The sequence below is a fragment of the Acanthopagrus latus genome, chromosome 15 (assembly GCF_904848185.1).
Source record: "Acanthopagrus latus isolate v.2019 chromosome 15, fAcaLat1.1, whole genome shotgun sequence".
Lineage (NCBI taxonomy): Eukaryota > Metazoa > Chordata > Actinopteri > Spariformes > Sparidae > Acanthopagrus > Acanthopagrus latus.
In genome coordinates, this window is record NC_051053.1 from 7,134,532 (window position 1) to 7,154,576 (window position 20,045).

At 43.4% G+C, this 20,045-nt stretch overlaps 1 protein-coding gene across 6 annotated transcripts in view; it reads right to left on the bottom strand.

Annotated features, from left to right (window-relative positions):
• LOC119033698 (Kv channel-interacting protein 2) overlaps positions 1 to 20,045 on the bottom strand; it is a 103,075-nt gene that overhangs the window by 2,207 nt on the left and 80,823 nt on the right. For 3 of the 6 annotated variants that reach the window (XM_037124104.1, XM_037124102.1, XM_037124101.1), the window contains exons 2-7: positions 2,099 to 2,223; positions 1,833 to 1,902; positions 1,352 to 1,422; positions 1,013 to 1,120; positions 525 to 629; positions 328 to 390 (exon numbers count right to left, since the gene is read on the bottom strand). In XM_037124104.1, coding sequence (XP_036979999.1) covers positions 328 to 390; positions 525 to 629; positions 1,013 to 1,120; positions 1,352 to 1,422; positions 1,833 to 1,902; positions 2,099 to 2,223 — 542 coding nt within the window. Of the gene's footprint in view, positions 1 to 327; positions 391 to 524; positions 630 to 1,012; positions 1,121 to 1,351; positions 1,423 to 1,832; positions 1,903 to 2,098; positions 2,224 to 3,777; positions 3,877 to 4,487; positions 4,648 to 8,781; positions 9,318 to 20,045 lie in introns of those variants that run through there. The other 3 variants (XM_037124099.1, XM_037124100.1, XM_037124103.1) reach the window with 3 other exon arrangements.

Consider the following 20,045-nt stretch of genomic DNA (forward strand, 5'->3'; position numbering starts at 1 on the left):
AGCAAGACTTCGTCCGAAATCAGAAAAATCCAACTGTTAGCACAGTGGAAGAATTAATATGTTAAAATCAAGCTGTGGTTTTACAATGAGTTACAAACCATAAATATTTCTTCAGAGTTCCTTGAGTCGCTGTAAACTTTTTTGATGTTTGGACAGAGCCGGGCCGGCTATTTGACCCCACTAAAGGTTACGTTAAGCAGCTGGGAAACAGATATAAAAATGTGATGTCCATCTTCCCGCCTAACTCTCCGCAAGAATGCAAATACCGGTAAGCATATGTTTCAAAAGCGTTGCCTTAGGACTTGATAATCCCCCTTTCTGCCGCACCTTTTTGCATGACTCGATGAACTCCTCGATGGTGACCACCCCGTCTTTGTTCCGGTCCATTTTCTGGTGGGAAAAAAAAAAGGCAGCCAAAGATTTACCCAACAATTTTGTTCATCATTTGTCATTATTTTGATCTCTATTTTGATCTCCCACAGTATTGTTGTCATAATGAAATTAGGACTGCAGTTGCGTTTGACCTGGAAGAAGCTCTCAACGTGTTCTCTTGGAGCATCGTCCTGCATAGTGGGGTATGTGTACTTCCCCATCATGTCATAGATGGACCTCATGATGTCCATCATCTCCTGGAATGTGATGGGCAAAAAGGAGGAAATGATATTGAGAATGTTAGATTTTTTGGTGGTGGTTTTATTTCATTTTTGACCCTGTTACATTCAATAATAACAAGCCAGAGTAAAAAAAAAATGCCACTGACATACTGGATCAGAGTTCTGCATTTCAAAATAAAACTTGATGCAGGCAGTGATCAATATCCCGGCAGCCAAAATCCACACAAGATTAACTCTTAAATTAAATGTTCGCGAAGGGAGCCAGGTTGCCAAAAACTCCATATCCCCCTAAAATATTCAGGATATAACCTCATAGACCTCACTAGCGTAATTAACAGCCTCCAAAGAAGCCATTAAAGCAAGTAATTCAGAGCAACCAAATGTGATGAGCGTGTTACCTCTTTGGTGATGCAGCCGTCCTTGTTCAGGTCATAAAGGTTGAACGCCCAGTTTAACCGGTCATTAATGGTCCCTCTCAGGATGATGGACAGGCCGAATACAAAGTCCTGACACAGAAGGGGAAACAGTTTAGTTTAGTTTAGTTGTATTGTTTCGGCTACGTCTTAAATCTCGACTCAGAAAACAAAGTCAAATCTTTATCACAGCACTAATCGCTCTGGGCTGGTATTTAGAAGGAAGACATATCTGTGTGGAAGCAGCCGCGGTGGCAAAATTTCACTGGAGCACACATTTGCTTTTATCTCTAAAAAGGAAGCCATTATAAGAATAGCGCTCACCTCGAAACTAACGGAGCCGTTCTTGTTTGTGTCGAAGGCTTCAAACAGGAAATGTGCATACATACTCGAATCTGCAAAGGTAGAGACTTACAGTGACCCGCGCACCCTTGAAACATGAAACAAAGTCTTTGAACAGCTAGGATTAGCGGCGAGCTAAATATAGCTGAGATATTAGAATAATTTCAAATACTACTGGAGGCGAGTGGTTAACATTTCATCAACCTAAATATCATGAAATGACAAATGGCCTCGCCTCTTTGCAGTGTGTGGACTATAGTTCATCCAGCCAATTTATAATGACTTAATTAAGTTCATTTCTTTGTAATGATGAAAAAGCTCCATGTGTACCACTACACATCAAATAAATGAGGTTATTTACACTTTCGCCTGACAGTTCATTGGAGAAAAAGATGGTGTAGAAGAGAGTATTACGGGCATAGTTGGCGCTCTTTAGGTTAAATGGCGGGACTTGTCGACTCACCTCCCTGTGGAAAGAACTGGGAGTAAATGGTTTTAAAGTTCTCCTCGTTCACCACACCACTTGGACACTCCTGTGTGCAATGAGAAAAAACCCATTAGTTATCAAACAGAGCAGAATAAATAAAGGAAAGTGTGGTAACTTAAGCCTCTGCCACACTCATTACTGCTCCCAACTCCCGTCAGGGTGTAACTAGAACCAGATTTTTATTTTTATTTTTTTTCGGTTTATTTGCAGTCTTCTCAACAGTCTACTTTAGCCAGACCTACGTTTTTGAAGCCCCTGTAGAGGACCTGCAGCTCCTTCTTGGTGAACTTAGTCTGCTCCTGCAGCTTGTCCATGCTTTCAGGGCGGTGGCACACAGTGGAGAGCTCAAAATCATCTTCGACGCTGTCTGTGTGACAGAGAGACCAGTGTCAGTTGGGATTTATCACTATGCCAGCCTCTGCTGGTCAGCATGTTGTAATGAAGACATCAAACTTGAGCTTGTGATAAAAAAGCAAGTCTTATACTTGAGAGAAAGGGAGCCCAAACTTTTTCCCTTGGTTGGTCAAAAGGAAACTTAAAAGGTAACTTCACTCATTTTACACTTTACAAGTATATTTACATCTTTTATGGAGTACTATTGTATATGCAAAAAAAGTAGTATATAGTTTTGGCTATAGAGGCTGCATGTCCATCAGTGGCTAAGTTGCATTATGGAAAAACCAGGTTTTGAATGGCAGTCAGCTGGTCTGGCATTGCGCTCCAATGTTTGGAAGTCTTGAAATAAATGGTCAAAATCATTGCCGCAGAGCCTGAGATGTTTCTTTTGTTATGCCATGCAATCTTCTTCATGCTGCCTACGTTACCCACAATGCAGCTAAGTCACGGAGTAGCATTACTGGACGCAATTTATCAGATTACAAACAATTTCTCTGGAGCCGAAAGGCTTTGCACTGCTTTTTTCACATAGTGCAGTAGTACTCCCAAAGACCCCTGTAATCACACTTTTTAACATATAAAATTGGTGGATTCACCCTTCCAGAAGTAAAAACTTATTGTATCATAGTGCTAAGATACAATTTAGTACTTGGACCCCAGGTTCCCTTATAAGCCCTAACCTTCCCTATGCAAAGTGTCACTCTGCTCGCCTTGCTCAGATTGTGAAAAATACTTAATAAATGAGGGATTCTGTACATGCAAAGTGCATGTTTACTTCACAAAATATGTTGCAATAATCAGCATTTCTTTCGTCTATGTTTGCTATAAACATCTGGACCAACTTCAAGCTTTTGGCGGGCCAATTCTGACCCACAGGTTAGGGTCTCCAGCGCGGTATAACGCCCCTTACTTACAATCATTATTCAATTTCATCATTCTTTTTACACTGTGTCAAAACATAACTAAGGGCAGTGTAGGACGAGCAAGCATAGCTGCTAATATCACGAAGCAAAACAGGAAAACCTTTACAGAATGACTGAGTTCGCTGGACAAAACTTCAGGAGAGCCCTGAACTGAGGAAGCGGGCGAGGACGTCAAACATGAATGAAAAACAGTCCAGGAGAGACTTCTTTAAAAGGCGAGAAGCGCGGTCACAAACAGATATTCTGCCTCCCGTTCTCACTCCATCTGTCTCTCCTGAACTAACTGTCAACTCACAGCGTGTGTCGTGTATGATAAGACCTCCGTATGCACGCACGCACGCACGCACGCACACACATCATCCATCGCCCACGAGGACACAACGCGCTTCAAATCCCACAATGTGACAACAGCTCTGACCAACATGATGCAATTATACCACAGTTGTTTTAGAGCTGAGTGTGTTTCTGAATGCGGGTTTATGTGCAAACTGTTTGCGGTGGCTGTGTGTGTATGTGACTGCATCCAACCACAAGCGTCTTCACTGAAGAGTCTGCGGACACTGAAGGAAGAAGAGATGTATAGAGAGTGAAGGAGCACTTGCTTTGACTGATTGAGGGGGCAGCCGAGGGTTTGCAGCACGGCAGCAGCTTGAGGAATCGCTGCTTTATGGTTTTTTTGCTTTGGCTGGTGGAAGGATTACCTGCAATCACCAACCATAGCACAAAGGTTAGACATGAACACACACACACGCGAGATTTGATTCTGTTTTTCCAAACATACACACACACACACACACACACATGCACGCATGCCTGTGAAACCAAACAGCTCCATGCAACGGACAGGTGCGACAACAGACATGCCGTTTTGGTCTGCCAGCTGACCTGGCTCAGCGATGGGAGACCACGAGTAGTACGACTTCAGACGGTAACACTGCCACACACACAGCGCTGGCCCGGAGGAACACACAGCTTCCCTAATGAGACCGGCTCTCACATCAAAACGCCACATTCGGCATACTGCATGGAGAAACCAGCAGGAGAGCTTGGATTCAAAACACGAGTCGAATATCAACAGTTTTAATTCCCAGTCGGCTTAAACAGTGGCTTAATTCCACTTGATAGTAGAACAAAATCTGACAGACAAATGTTCTGCGAAAGCGCCTCGACCAGAGCCCGTCACTCTGTCACCATGGTGCAGTTCATCTCAAAGCAAACACGTCAGGATGCCTGCTTTGGAGTGTGTCACAGAGCGATGACGACAATCAAATAGAGGAAGTAAACACGAACACACACGAACCCGCGTACTTACTCTTGCCTCTTAGTTTCCATGGCAACAGTCCCCGCACCCCTTTTAGCAGGACCCCAGCGGTCTGAGGGATGAAGGCCATGATGGGGTGTAAACCAATAGAGCCACAGTACCTCCGCTGACTGTGATGTGTCACCCTGATGTCTCCCTGCTCAATAGAGCCTCGGGGACTCCCCCCCACCCCCCCGGCTCAGGCCTCATTTGGAGCCAGAACAGGCAGAGCACATTTTCCACTGGTTACCAGATTAATACATCCAGCCGCCTAGTACAGGCCGAGCCCCCTGCCCCAGGGACTGTGTGTGTGTGTGTGTGTGTGTGTGTGTGTGTGTGTGTGTGTGTGTGTGTGTGTTTAAATACATTACCTTTTTCCATGTGGACCCAAGAGCTGACAACAATACAGAAACTAATACCTTATACATGGACAAATGAGCAACTGTACTAGAAGTATCCAGAGTAAGAAGGAAGTAAGATTCAGAGGACTGATAATGAAGTGCGTAGTACAATTATTTGTCTGCACGTAACAAACATGAAAAGAGAAATCTAAAAGTAATGTCTGATGGCAAAGCAGTCACGATGCATATGTGAGCCGAGGCGGATGCAGCGGTTTAATGCTGTTACTGGTTGAGGTAAATCCAAATGTAACGAAATGGATTTATCTTCCTCGACTTGGAATTTTTGAAAGAAATCCAACATTAATGAGAAGTCCTCGAAGTGCTCAGGAAACAACGTCATGACAGATCGGTGGGCGATGAGTGCATGAGGTGCTGAGAAAACTCAAGTCAACGCCCCTTCGAGTGCAACGACAACTTGGAAGGTCCCCGAAAGTCTTGGCAACCGACTTTCAGACCTTGACATCACATTTCACAGAAGCAGTGGCAGACAAAAGTAAACGTTTGGTATGATGAAAGGTTTCATTCATAGCATTTAACAAGTCAGGTAAAGCAATAATTTAGTGGTTACAGTGAATGTTCTGGTGCAAGACACAAGTCTGTGACAAAATCCCTTTCTGATACAGCAGATGTTCCCAAAGGGAATGAGACAGCAGAGGAGCAGGTGAATGCACAGTAGCTCACTCTGCAGAGGAAGGTCATGTGATGCGATGGAAAGCTCCGGAACATCTACGATATAGACAGTTAAGTGAGACTGTTTCATCACCTCATTGTCAACATATGCTATTGCATGTTTTATTCACTGCATAACGATGCACTGTATTCAATCATCTAAGTATGTTTTGTATGCAATTCTTTCGTGTATAGCTGTCAGATAAATGTTAGTGGAGTACAAGCTCTAATATTTCAATTTGCAAGTATGTAGCAAACAGTAACAGTAAAGGAAACACTAGCAAAGTCCTGTAGAAGTACTCGAAACACACACTTTACTCGACTAGACATATACATTTGTATACTTGCCACCAATGCTTGAAACAGTATATATGCTGTATGCATAAATGTAAAGTTTGGAAAGTCTTTGGCACGACATTGGAGATTACACTTTTGATGATCTATTAGTAACAGTCACGAAACACATTTCTAAAGTCACCTTCACAACTCTGACTGTTGTGTTAAAGATGCGGTGTTCTGTCTCTGGGTTCAAGCAGACTAAATTTAATTTCTACTGATTGTTCGAAAGGCCTGGACAAAGCCAGGTAAAAAATAAATAAATAAATAAAAATTAAAAAAAAAACCTTCTCCACATCCTCTGCTCTGTGTGCAACGCTGAGCTTGAAATACTTGTAAGCACCATGAAAGCTGAATCTACTGGAAGCTGTCAGTGCTCGGAGATGCTCATTTTAGGACTGAGACACCTTCCCCTCCCTCTCTGTCTCTCCATTTCCTCTGTTTCTTTTTCGTCTCTGTTTTTTGTTCCTTGCTGGTGATGAAATTTCTCGCATGTTGTGATGTCTTTGAGTAAACGTGCTCCGGCTGTCTTGGCCAAGTCTGTCTTGGAAGAGAGATATTTGATCTCGGAGGGATTAACCTGATTTTTTTTATGCGCACATGCATACAGGCATGTCTCTTTAAAGGTCCCCAATTTGATAAAACATGCCTCAAAAATACTGGCTATAACACTTATATATATTTGGTAGTGTCCATCTACCTACCTACCTACCTACCTACCTACCTACCTACCTACCTATCTATCTATCTATCTATCTATCTATCTATCTATCTATGAAACTAATATTAACAGAATGTCTTTTTGTTGAATACAAGTAGGTTACTGCATTCACTACGCTATTGAAGTAACATGGGATCAATTTGTTCCCGAGCCTTTAGTTAAAATCGTTTCTTTGAGTGGCATTGACAATGAGACCAGAAATCCTTTCATTTTGGCCTGAGTAGGCGGAAAATTAAAGACTGTCTATTTTCCTCATCAGACAGGGGAATTTTATTTATTTATTTATTTATTTTAAATGTGCGTTTCTTCATTTGTTGTGCAGCAGTATGACACTGTTACCTGGCGCGTCCTGTAGTGATTGTGCAATTAGAGTTCAAAAGTTTCCCTCAGGGTACACTGACAGACCATCGCAACTCTTCAGGAAATAAGAAAAATGGCTCTATTTTTAGATGGCAACACATTTTTCAGCAATAAAACTGCATCCGGTAAGTTTTGAAGGAGCTTCGTCTTTTCATAAGATCCAGAGATCTGAGGATTTTCTCAAGGTACAAAGAATCCCTCGACTGACGTGAAGGCAGCAAACATATTATGGTTTAATGCCACAGTGATGCAGCATACTGCTTATGGAGATACTGATTGATTGTACAGATCACTTTGAATTTAAATTTGAATTTATAGGCATCCTGCTGGTTTAGTTGGTTCTTTGCGTGACTGTGGTTTCAAATGAGGCCTAATGTCATAATCCTCTCCCACTTCTCTGGCCTATCTCGACTCTTAAATGCACACTTTGTAATTTCTGCCGCTGGGGATCGCTCAGTCAAAACAATGAGAACACAAGATGTAGCTTAGTGATGTCGTGAGGTAGCGTGGGATCATGGGAGTTGTTGTCTTCACTGGAAAACGACCACCATGGCCACTGAAAACATATCTGGCATACCTCATAAATAAGGTATTGTATTATTGTTTTTATTCACTTTTATTTTAGTCACATTTGCCGACTGATGATGTATCATCTAAAAAATTATAGCAACAGACGACCTAAAGAAACTCACCGCTACCTTGAGTAAAACGATGGATTACTCTGGGTTTGAACATTGTACTCAACAAACTATACGACAAAGGACTAGCTGTACATAGACATTTTAAGAAGGAAATGTTACAATTGATACTCCTCAAAAACAAGGCAGCAGGGGCAGGGATAAACTGACTTTCAACCCTCGAAATGGCCCAAGCCCCAAAAACACAGGATCCTGAATTCCCCACAATCCCTCTTTTTTATTGGAGCTGCATCTTCCAAACTCTTTAGTAATCATGTGTGGCCTCAAGGTGCCAGCTCGATTCCCCGTCAGGTACCTTTGTTGCATGTAATACCCCTTTATCTCCCTCTCTATTTTGTGTCTGCTTCCTTTTCTGTGCCCTGCCTACTGTTATAAAGGCAAAATGCCAAAAAATTAAAAATGTATACTCTCCAAGCCCGAGCTTTGGTAACCCAGAAGACATTAGACTGGAGGCTACAACAACATCTTGATGTATGGAACCGGTGGAGTGCACCTCAAAGCAGAAAACAACAGATGCATTTTTGGAAAGCAAATCCCCCCTAAAGTAAAGCATAAAGTCTGTAGCTGATGAAATAATTTGCAGATAGAATAAGTTACTGGTACTGAATGTCTGATTTCTTGTATCTTTCTCCGTATGGATGGGGCCTACATAGATAGACGTGTCTGGAAATGAATTCTTCATTCATATCTATTTGTTCAGAAGCTTTGAATCAATTATGTGCTACAAATGCAGCAAAAGAATTATGAGTACAGTCGTACACTAGTACATACACAAACACACACGCACACACACACACACACACACACACACACACACACACACACACACACACACACACACACACACACACAGCATCCTGAATAGGTGTGACAAACATGACAGCTTTTTTCTGAAGAAATTGGGCCAAACTACTTTGTAATGTTTAACACTTCAGAGCCACACACACACACACACACACACACACACACACACACACACACACACACACACACACACACACACACATGCAGACACACCCCTTTCCAGCTGAGTGTTCTCCTCCTAACGTCCCCTCACCATATTCGTCATTTTCGACTTCTCAGCCGGCGCTTCCCTCTCGCTCTCGTACCATTCGTCTTACCTTCCGTTGTGATGTCGATGAGCCCCAGAAAGTGCATCAGTTTTAGGGAGCTGCAGACCACCAGGAGGATGCCCACAGTCTGCAGCCCCTCCACCTCCCACTTCTCCTGGAAGAACAGATGCATCCTTTCTCCCTTCTCTCCCTCTGTTCCTTGTCAACAAAAAAATCTTTCTCTTGCCCCGGGGCAACCGAGCTCCCCCCCCTAAGCTCCAACCAGGACTGCCACCGGCTTCGTCTCTTCTCTCCCTCCTCTCAGTCTCCCTCTATGTGCCGGTATTTGGCCATCTCCTAACTCCGCACGGCTCCCCGCCTGTTTCCTCACTGAAGGTAGATTGTTATTCTCCTCGTTCCTTCATCGAGTATCGGTAAGTGCGTGGCAGCAGCACTGTCGACTTGCTGCTCCACCCCCGCCGCCTCCGAGCCTGTCAAAGGTTGTTTAAGTTCCAGGTGAAGTTCGGACAATTCATGTGTGTCCTGGCAGGTTGGCGGCAATTGTTTTCAGACTCTCTCTGCTTTTCCGGCTGCCGACTCTCAAACTCTCTCTGTAGTCTCTGCCTGTCCTCCCTCTCCTTCTCGCCTTACCTCCGCTAGTCTCCTCCCGCTGTGTCCCTCCCCATGTTTAATTGGGTCAGTGATGGGACTGAGTGAAGGGAGGAAAGAGGAGGGAGAAGTTAAACGGAAGGAGGGAGAGGAAGGGGGAGTACTACTTGCAGGTTACGGGGGGGAAACAGAGAGGGGGGGGACGTACAGGAGACAGATGGGCAGAACGAACTGGGAAATGAGATGGGAGGAGAGGCAGGGAAAGGAGGGGTATCATGGAATGGTTAAGGAAGGAAATAACAGAAACCAGGGGGTATAGCGAGGACTGAACCCAATATGCAAAAAGAGACAGTGGGGAGAAAACGAAGGACAGAATTAGGAGAAGAAGATGCAGAGGAAGGATGACAGAGGGGAGGAGGGAGGCTGTGACGACAGAGAGGCGAAGCGTCCGACCCAGCGGCTGCTGTGGACGAACTCACAGATGTGGCAGCGTCCCCTGAGTGCAGAACACACGTGCACACGCAAACACACAGCCGGGAGGTGAAATCTGCCGATTACATGTATGGCATATGCCATCCGGCACAGTGGGAGATATTTCAGTTAGGACGGGATATACTGATGTCACAGCTGGCAAACAGACACACCATCTCTGAAGAACAGGACTGAACCCCGAAAGAAGACAAATAGAGGAATGAAATCATGGCGATGGATTCTGGCTGGCATGAAGACTTTACGTACATGTACCTAAGTTGCCTCGTGTGTAGGACTCATGGAGGTCTTTCAACAGCAGGAAAACAAGAGTAAATGAGCATAATCTTTGGAAAATGATGGGAACTGATCATTCTAATCAGAGATGCACTGCTGTGACACACCGGATCCCAACCTCATTATTACAAGCTGATTGGGTATCCATCAGACATGACCAAGACATGTTAAATAGTCAAATACTAAATGTTCTTTGTCAATAGCTGTTTCCATCCAGCTGTATCGCAAATTTGGGCAACATTTCGAGAAAAAATGTGAATGAATGCTTGAAATTTCTGTTTGTTTCATGTGTGAAAGTTTAACTGATGGGTCAGTTGAGTTAAACGTCTGCTGCGTCAGCATTTATTGGGAATTAGGGTTCCCATCTTGCATTAGGAGCATTAACACTTTTTTTTAAAATGGCAAAAACAACCTCGGGCTAGTGCAAAATCTAATTAGTTAAATTGAGACCATTTTTCCAAATGTGCACTTTCCATCAGCCTATTCTAATGCTTTGAAATGCTCAGAAAAATAGGGCGATGAAAACACTGCATTTTTTGATCCTCAGCAACCCCTGATAGACATGATTCTGATGACTTCCATCCAGTGAGGGAGCAGTTTACATTTTGGAAAAATAAGATGTCAGAACGGTTCTCAGCACTGTGCTGAGGTGCTGGAACAACAGAATGTACTCGTGATCAAACAACAAATACATTGTTTGTGACACCTCCCCGGACATCCCTGCCAGCAGGGTGACATGGGTTACAGTTGAGGTCTGGTTAGGTGAGGGCACAAAAGCCTTGTTTAGAGTTCTGGAACAAGCTTTCTTTGGGTTCGGACAACTTGGTTATAGTGAGAGTGAGCTCATGGTCATTTCTTAAAGAAACCAAAGTTGGCTTTTGGTGGGAAATGGGAAGAGAACAACGGTCACACAACGTTTGTTAAGGCACCCAACCACCTGAGCCTCCTGCGTCTGCTAGCTTTGTATCTCTGGGGGTTAAGATGCTCCAGGTCGATAGTCTGCGAGTGTCTATTGGACCTAGTTGTTGCGGTGTGTCCTGCACTCTTGGCACTCGTCTGCCCTTGTCCGTGTCAGAGCTCGCTGGTGAGAGAAATCACTTGCGAATCAGTGCATGAGAAGAGAAATGGAAAAAGAGAGGGAAGGCCTCTTGGGTAGCTGTAGTATCCATAATTTCTCATAATTTTCCACCTCTGCCTCTTTACCTAGAGACATATTCTTCATTAGACATAGCTACATTAGCAAGAGTCCTGTAAAAAAAAAAAAAAAAAAAAAAAAAAAAAAAGCTGCTCTATAATTACAGTGGTTTGTACATCAATGTGAGTCTCCTGGTTTTCCTTGACATAAAGAAATACAGACTACTGCTGCCTCGCGGTATTGAGACATACTTCCGCTCAGAAGGTACAAGCTAGTTACTGTTGGCTGTGGTCATTGCTGTGTGTTCCAGTGCAGCTCTTTGGCATGAGACATAAGCCGACAGAACAGTCAGCCTTGGTCGCAACTAGTTTACTGATGGTTTGTTGTGTCTGGGCCCTGTAACAACCTCCTCTTTTTACTCCAAAGAGAAAGATGTAAAAAAACAATATGCCCACCTGAGGGCTTTGTTACAGAAACATATGTATATATGTTGTTTTGGGGGCATTTGCAGAAATGACTGATGCCCTTTCTCTTCTTGGGAGGGCATTGCTTGGAACTGGTATTGGAGAGAAGAAAAATTGGATCAGTACATCTCTAAATAAGAAATGGGGAGACTTCAGCATAAGCAGAAAGTGACAACCCTCGGCTTCAAAGTCCTCCATCACTTTCATCCTCCAGTCCATGTTCAATAACGCCCCGCTCTCAAAAGCTGGAAGCGAATGCTCCACAGGAAACCGAGGGGGGAGACGGGGAATATTTAGTCCGCAGCACTTTGAAAGCATCATTTTGTCTTTCAGGTTGTATATCGCGAATGTGCGCGCATGTGACAGGCTGTCTGTGCCTGAGAGCGGGTCGGCTCACCAGACAGAGAAAGAGATACAAAAGGAGGCTGAGAGTTTTACGGGGGGGGGCTTGATCTGTCTCACGCCTGATTAATGATTCTCAGATCAGCGTGAGACCGGGAGGTTCGGTAAAGCAACTGAGCCTCAGGGAGCACACACGAGAGCAGCCTTGTGAGACTGAGCAAGCCATGCTTAATCAGAGGCAGACTCCTGCTCTTTGGTAAACAAAACTGCGACAAGCGGCGATGTTGCCGCAGTTCATGCCTAAAGTCAGAATTTGGGCACAAACTAAGTGTGCAACAGTCGATCACTGTCATTCAGTCGCAGCTGAGCGCTCCAAATGCGATGATGGAGACGTACAATGGCCTCTAATGGCACTTAAGGATCCAACATTATTACACACAGGTCTTTATGATCATGTAAAGTGATAAGACTACAGAACATAAATGAGAAAAATGGGCAATAAACTCCACAGGGGGTTATCTATTGAGATTATTCTAATCTACATAAAGCGCGCCATTAACCTATATTTTGCATGCATTTTAGCGGCATGATTAATTAAAGAGGGCGACATAAGTTCCCAAACACAGTGACATATTTAGGCCAGTAAATTCTCAAACGCAGTCTGCAGTCAGAGAGTCAGATCAAGGATCAAAGTGTGAGAGATTAAGGCTGGTCGTGCCTCCCTGTCACTGTCCCTCCCATTAAACGCTGGGATATCTGTCATATACCCAGACAGAAATGTTAAGATCAATATATTGCAGATGAACAAAAAAATCCCCACAGCTCTGTGGTTCCGGGAATATCGGAAGGCACCGACCTCCAAACTTGTTACTGTTGTTGCGCTTGTTTCTAATAATGGCAACATGCATTTTTAGCTGCACTGATTCTAACCTCGTTTGCATTGATTTGGTGACTTGCAGGCCAAAAGATGTCTAGATGTTGAGTTTACTGTGAAACTGCAGCAGGCGAGATTTTTAGACATCCACTGTACATACTACAAGGTCTGTTTCATTTCTACGCCTACATGTTGGCATGTATTCAGGAGCTGCTTTAATGAAGCTCCGGCTACATTCCCAAACCATACAAACACAGCAAAGCAAAGCCGTTCACCCCTCAATTTAAATGTATAGACATCCCATGTATCATTTGGAAGCTTAGATTCTCTTGATTCTATTCATGCAAACCATTTCAAGATAAAACCACCTCAACAAGGTACACTCAACAACCTAGCATTTATTGATCTTTGCCAACTCACCAATGGTAACTGGGTGTTTTAATAGTGCATTAAACGCCAATAAAATCTGTCTTCTCTTATTCCTAAATATCCTGATTAAGTGGTGATAAAATGACACCGAACTTTGGTTCTTTTATGGCACCGACCGAAATGCTTCGGTAGTACCGAGTATCAAAACAGCCTTTACATTTATGGATTAAGCTCCAGGATTAAGATCAGGCTAAACTGAAATACAGTCATGTTTTGCAATAAAAATGAATGTAATCGAGTCTTAATATTGACTGAATGTAGACATTTAAAAACCTTAAATGAAGCCAGAACATCTTGAGTGCCTCCTTGTGGCTGGGTGCAGCATAGGTCATACACCCCAACACCGAGATGTTAGCAGTCGGGACGAGGGCCATGTCAAATACTTTCATCCCAAAGATTGTTTCCTTCATTTTGAGTAGTTCTTATCACACTGATGTATGTTCATGTGTCCATTTTACTGGTAAATCTGGTGTTAAAGGTGCAATAAGGTTTTAGTTGATTGTTGAGTCTCATGTCCAGGTAATGAGACTCATCAATCAACTACCTTTCCAGGGAATCGCCTTTTGGACGTTACATCAGTTGATAGTATGAAAAGGGAATGCCATGGCATGATTGTCAGCAGAGCCCTGACTGCTAATTGAGCAATTAACCTACACCACAGATTAATAGAGTAAACACAAGGATGGGAGAATAAAATGGCTTTATATAGGTCTTAAATAGGTCTCAGATTAAAGTACTTCAAAAAGAGGAAGGATGGAATGATACAGGACTACAGGCTGCGGTGTGGAGGTGAGGGGATGAGTGAAGAGGCATGTCTCGCACCAAGAGGTGTGAAATTTGCAAGCTTATTTTCTTCTTCCTGGCACCTGTTTCTTCCAAGCGCAGTGGCGAGTGACACTTCAGACAGGCTCCCTGGATTGAGTTGCCAGGTACCAGGACACACATCCCTGAGACAAACTGAGACACTCCCAGTCGATTTGTATCGCCATGCAATCGGGAGATCAACGGGAGAACTTATCAGTTGGGAGCACAGCAGGAGCGAGGGTTAGGAGAATCCTGCGAAAAATGGTGGTTATGCAAATGCATTTACCAGAGCAATATGGCAGCGCTCATACACAAGATATTTTGGCTTGATTTTTGTACGGTGGGAGGAGGTAGAGATGTCCATTTTCATGTGCTTTATGTCAAAGTGTCTACGAGATTCTACAGTCACACTAGCTGTGAGACTGAGACTGAGATTTAAATGCCACTGTCTGCATCCCACTGTGCCTACAGAGACAATGCTAACATGGTGAGGGTAATTTGGTAACACGTTAACCTTGCTCAACCTCGCTAGATTACCCTCCAGGGAAACCAAACTTGCCATCCATATTGAATGCCATTCACCACATTCACTAAAAGTCAACCAAAATTAGCATTTAAATGTCTTTCATTTGATAATCAGCGGAGGTCCAGTGGTTAGCACTGTTCGCCTCACAGTGAACAAGGTCTTAGGTTCAAATCCTGCCCGGGGCAGGGACTATGAATGTTATTCTGCTTGCTGTGGATCCCTCCTAAGAAATGAGCTCTGCGTCCAACAGAGCAAAACTACTGGAAATTGTGAGTGTTTATGTGATATAATTAGCAGTGACGTTCCTAAGACATTTCTTTGACCTCTACTCATCACCTCAAAAGGTCTGAGAGGGCAGTGAGGCCCCTCCAGGGTGAGAAATAAACCAGTAGTTTATTTTAGCGTTAACTTTTTTCATGGCCTGTACACGAGGACACAACACAAAGACAAAACAATGTTCTGATTTAATATAATGACAGGCATTCAATTGCCCGGAATGATAATCTACTGGAGATGTTGACACCCTTACACACAATGGCGCACAAGCAGACACATACGAGATTACGTTAATCAGTCTTAGTTGATTAGTCTCTGTGAGGCATATTTTGCCTGAGGCCAGACACACAGTAATTGAAATACCTCCATATTTAGACGTCTACCTGGGCAATTATTCCTCTCAAAACTGATTAAAATGTCTAAGAGAGAATGGGTGGGAGTGTGTGTGTAAGCGTGTGTGTGAATACGTGCAGCGACGGAGACACAGAGGAGGTCATTGACAAATGGTGCTCAAAATTGGGTGGCGTGTTTCCAATTAGATAAGTGAAAGCAGAGATCCATTTGTATAGATCATTAGCTTTTGAGGATATTTTTAATACCATGATGTGGGACAAAAACAGATTCATTCTACTGAGGCCGAATCCTTTCAGCACAAACTACAGAGAGCCGCTAATGAAGAGTTTTCTTTAGAAAGTGCACACAGTCGGGTGAGGCGGAGGGATCAGAGAGGTTCTCTCTTTTGAGGAAATGAGACAGAACGGAATACTTTCTGCGCTCAGGAACAACATTTTGACTGAATTTAGATGTCGGTTTCCTGCGCGGCATTGTGTCTTGTTTGGATACAGGTAGGCGACGGATGATGGTGACGTCATGTTCAGGTGGCAGGCATTAATATTTGAAGGAGAGATGTATATTGGAAGCGTTGCTATTCAAAGCAACATGATGTAGAAACTGGCTTTTTGTGCGATTTTGCCCCACCCCAAACAAAAGTCATTACATCGTAACAGTGTGTGCTGAAAACCTGTCTGTTGAGGTTAGCATGTATGTAATGTATGAAAAAGTTGCATAATGTTCCTTTAATTCAACATTTAAAACCAAACTGTCATGAAAAAAGATCTTGCACATCTGATAGAAAATACGCTAAAAGCATGATGGCAATCAAAACCATGTCATTTTATCATTATAGTTTCAAATTAATCATATTGACGCAAAACAGTTGACAACTGATGTTTTCTGTTTCATAAAAAGTTGAAAATTAGCATTCTCTTCCTTTCTCCTCTCAGCAACTGGAAGACACATTATTAATTAATCAATTAATTGACTGATCTATATTTGAAGGCTGAGGCTGGAACACATGGGTGAAAACCTCTGACCTTCCCAGACACATATTGCAGTAATTAACATTTACTCCTGAAGAGGGCAGTGCAATGTAAGACATTTGATTAGCTGCTCACCTCTAGCTACAGCTCTCTGTATCTTTGCTATTGCCCTTCATTTGAATTCTAAACCAGGGACCAGACTCTCCAGGGGCGGGGATGAGGGGTGTGTGTGTGTGTGTGTGTGTGTGTGTGTGTGTGTGTGTGTGTGTGTGTGTGGCGGGGGGGGGGGTCTCTCATCAACCCCCCCACCCACTTTTACCTTTTTCCAACACACATTCACACAACACTCACGTTTGCTATTATGCCAATATTTCACATCCATCAGGATCTGTCCAACGAAACAGCATTAAAGCTGTCATACTTCAAGCTTATTTTCTGCCACTCAGCCACATCGAGGCTTCTTAAAAATGCATCCTGTGTTTTTGAGTAATGTAAAGCAGTCGATCTAAATTGGGTTTTCATCGCTCACAACAATGCCCTAAACTTATTTCCATTAAAATCATGAACACTCTGCTCTGCTGTTTCCTGCCAGGAGCCAAATCAGGTAAACATCCTGAGCGGGTCGATACGACTGAAAAAAGACTTTCAAGCAGCCGACGGGGTTTGAATCTCGGCTGCGTCGAGGTAGAGTTTCAGCCGCTGAAAGATTTGTTTCTAAAAAGACAACAAATCTTGAGGGGAAATCAAGTCGTAGCGGTTGTATTACAGAGCGATCTAACACCATTTTACGGCCAAAGCAAACATTACTTAATTGGAACAAAAGGCGGTGAAACACTGAACGGAGAGTAAAAATTCAGCTGGCAGCGGCGTGCGGGGAAGTTCTCCTAAATGTTTTCTGGGACTCAGCCATGAACAAAGATCAAATTGGCAGTTAAATCAATGGCAGAATGACAGCAGCCTGTAGCCTTGCTTTGTTGTTGTAAAAGAGGGTGAATAATAGCCACTGTCTGCCCAACATAAATGTTTTATCCTGGTGAATCGTGCTGCAAGGCTTCTGTGCCCTTGTTAGTGCCGTATGAGAGTGTGTGCGTGTGTGTGTGTGAGGGAAAAGCTGAATAGAGGAATGAATAGATTGAGAGAGGGAGACCTTGTGTGAGTCAGCAACTGGAAGCCAGGAATTAGACTTTTTACTTTTTCTCACATTTTCAGTCACGTCTACAAGTGAGTGATGGGCAACTCGAGCGTTTTGTTATCGGCCTGTTAACTTTGCGTTTTGTTTAGATGACGTTGTGATCTTATACGTAAAGTATGGGTCACAAAAAACACACTGGTTTGCCTATACAAATACTACTCTACCGCCCACACAGTTCCATTTACAGTATATTCTGACTGCTCAAAATCCTCGTTTTTATCTATCATCAAATGCTTTTGTGTGAGCCGACCAAGTGGTGGACTCCTGAGGGGCACGGGTGAAAAAAGATAATGAAAAAGGCCAGCAGCTCGCTTTGTAAAGATTAAAATCATTGTATGCTGTGACTCAGATAAGTATAACTGCTGACAACAACAAGGAAGCAGAGGTGAAGAGGCCAACAATGTTTTTAACAGGTATAGAAGCCTTTATCACACTGCGATTCCTTTTTAAGGGCTCCCTCAGGAGACGTGAAGCAGTTGATGAACTAATTAATGATAAGATAGGATAAACTCGTCCCCCGGCCTCACGACTGCAAACAAACACTGCATACAAAGCGTGAGGGTGAACGAGACTGAGAAAGACACTGCACGTAACTGCATGCACCAGCAACTGTAACATATGGAGGAATGAAAATAAAAGTCGCACTGAGCAAAGCTAATTGGAACCACTGCGGTTTACATCACAGGTTTTTTTTTGTTGTGTTTTGTTTTACACACACAGCTCCACATTATTGATGACGGCAGGCAATGCCTGTTCCTGACGGCTTTAGTTTTGTCAAAGGTGTGTTGAAAGTGTCAGTAAACTTACTGGATACTTTTCTTTAGGCTGATTCATAAAACTATGTGCAGAGGAATGGCCAACAATTCTGCATAAATAGTTCTTAAATGCAACCCTGACTGGAGTCCACCGTAGAAAACATCATTTATGGGTGAACACTGCATGTTAACAAGTAAAATTAAAAGTAAAAGTAAAAGTACAGACATCAACACAAACCACTGTTGTCACAATACTATATCCTATCACTGCATGACAGTTGACTGATAGATTAATGTGCTGGCAAATAGTTTCCATACTGCTGGGTAGCTTAACTTAAAATAACAATTAATATAATTCATCTGGTTTTTTTTAGAAAAATCTGAATCATCTACAAAGCAACTTGTGACTGAAACTGTCAAAGTACATTTCCCTCAGCAATGGAATGCAGAAGAAAGTGTTGAGTAAATTTACTCAGTTACTGGCAAAGAGCAATATCTATTCACAAGGGCTACTAAACCCTTGTAGTCAACAAACAGCTGTTAGAAGAGAAAAAAATGTAGATATAAGGGCTTTGAAACTATCATATCTGAGGATTGCTTGACTTGGGAAAGTTTCTGCTTTGAGCCCACCACAGCCGCATCAGAATACTTCCTGTAATAAAACTTGTGTTATGCCTGCAAACTGCCTGAGCTTCTTACCCAGAAAATCAAACGTGACATTAAAAAATGGCCAGAACATGAATGGGTTGAGCTGCATACGGGAAAAGGTCTTCAGACACAAAGCTAAGCTATGTTAATGCAAATCATCCAAACTCTAATAAGTTAGCCGGGGATATTTTCAAGGACAGGTCTGGATGTGTGTGCGCACGCGTGCGTGTGTGTGTGTGTGTGTGTTTGTGAATTCATTAGTTTATTCTCAATGTTATCATCTTTCTGCAGACGTGTGTCAGAAGAAGAGCAGTGGAGCGTCAACAACTTCTGTTCTTTTATCCACAGAGCACCTGCCATACAAATACAGCTCACACACACACACACACACACACACACACACACACACACACACACACACACACACACACACACACACACACACACGCCACACACGACTGCTATAATCAAATCCAGGGAAGGAGAGCCAGAGGAAAAAAAAGATGACAGACAGCGACAGAAGAGGGGGGCAGAGAGACAAGTAGAGAGAGAGAGAGAAGTGGTGAGGGAGGGATGGCAGAGGATGGAGAGAGCTCTGTATTAAATATCCCCTGTCTGATCCTCCCGTGTCCAAGGCTCTCATCTTCTAGCTGGCCAGCCATCAGAGGGGCAGAGGGAGAAAGAGCCTCAGACAAGGACATCAAGGACAGTCTCCTCCACACTCACTGCAGTTTCATTACCATTTAGAAAGTTTACCACAGCCAGGATACATGTTGTCCGACCTGCTGACAGAAGCTGTGGTATCTGCGTAGCTGCCCTTTGTTTCAGCGTCAGTCCTTGGCTGATATCACCCTCAACAATTTAAAATTTCAAAACGTGCAAAAATCATAGCAACCAGATGACATTTTTTTGGATTTGCTTTGAGTTCGAGATGCTAAAGGTGAGCGAAGTGTATCAGCAGATCTGACAGCTGTAATGTGCTCAGACCCCTGCAGAGTGTGTGAAGAAATGCACGCGCAGCTCACTCCAAATGGGCTGCAAACGCACACAAACACACTGCGTCCCCCCATTAGTGTGCTGCCCATCTACTGAAGGGCAATTACAGTGACGGTGTGTGTGTGTGTGTGTGTGTGTGTGTGTGTGTGTGTGTGTGTGTGTGTGTGCGTGCGTGCGTGCGTGCGTGCGTGCGAGCTTG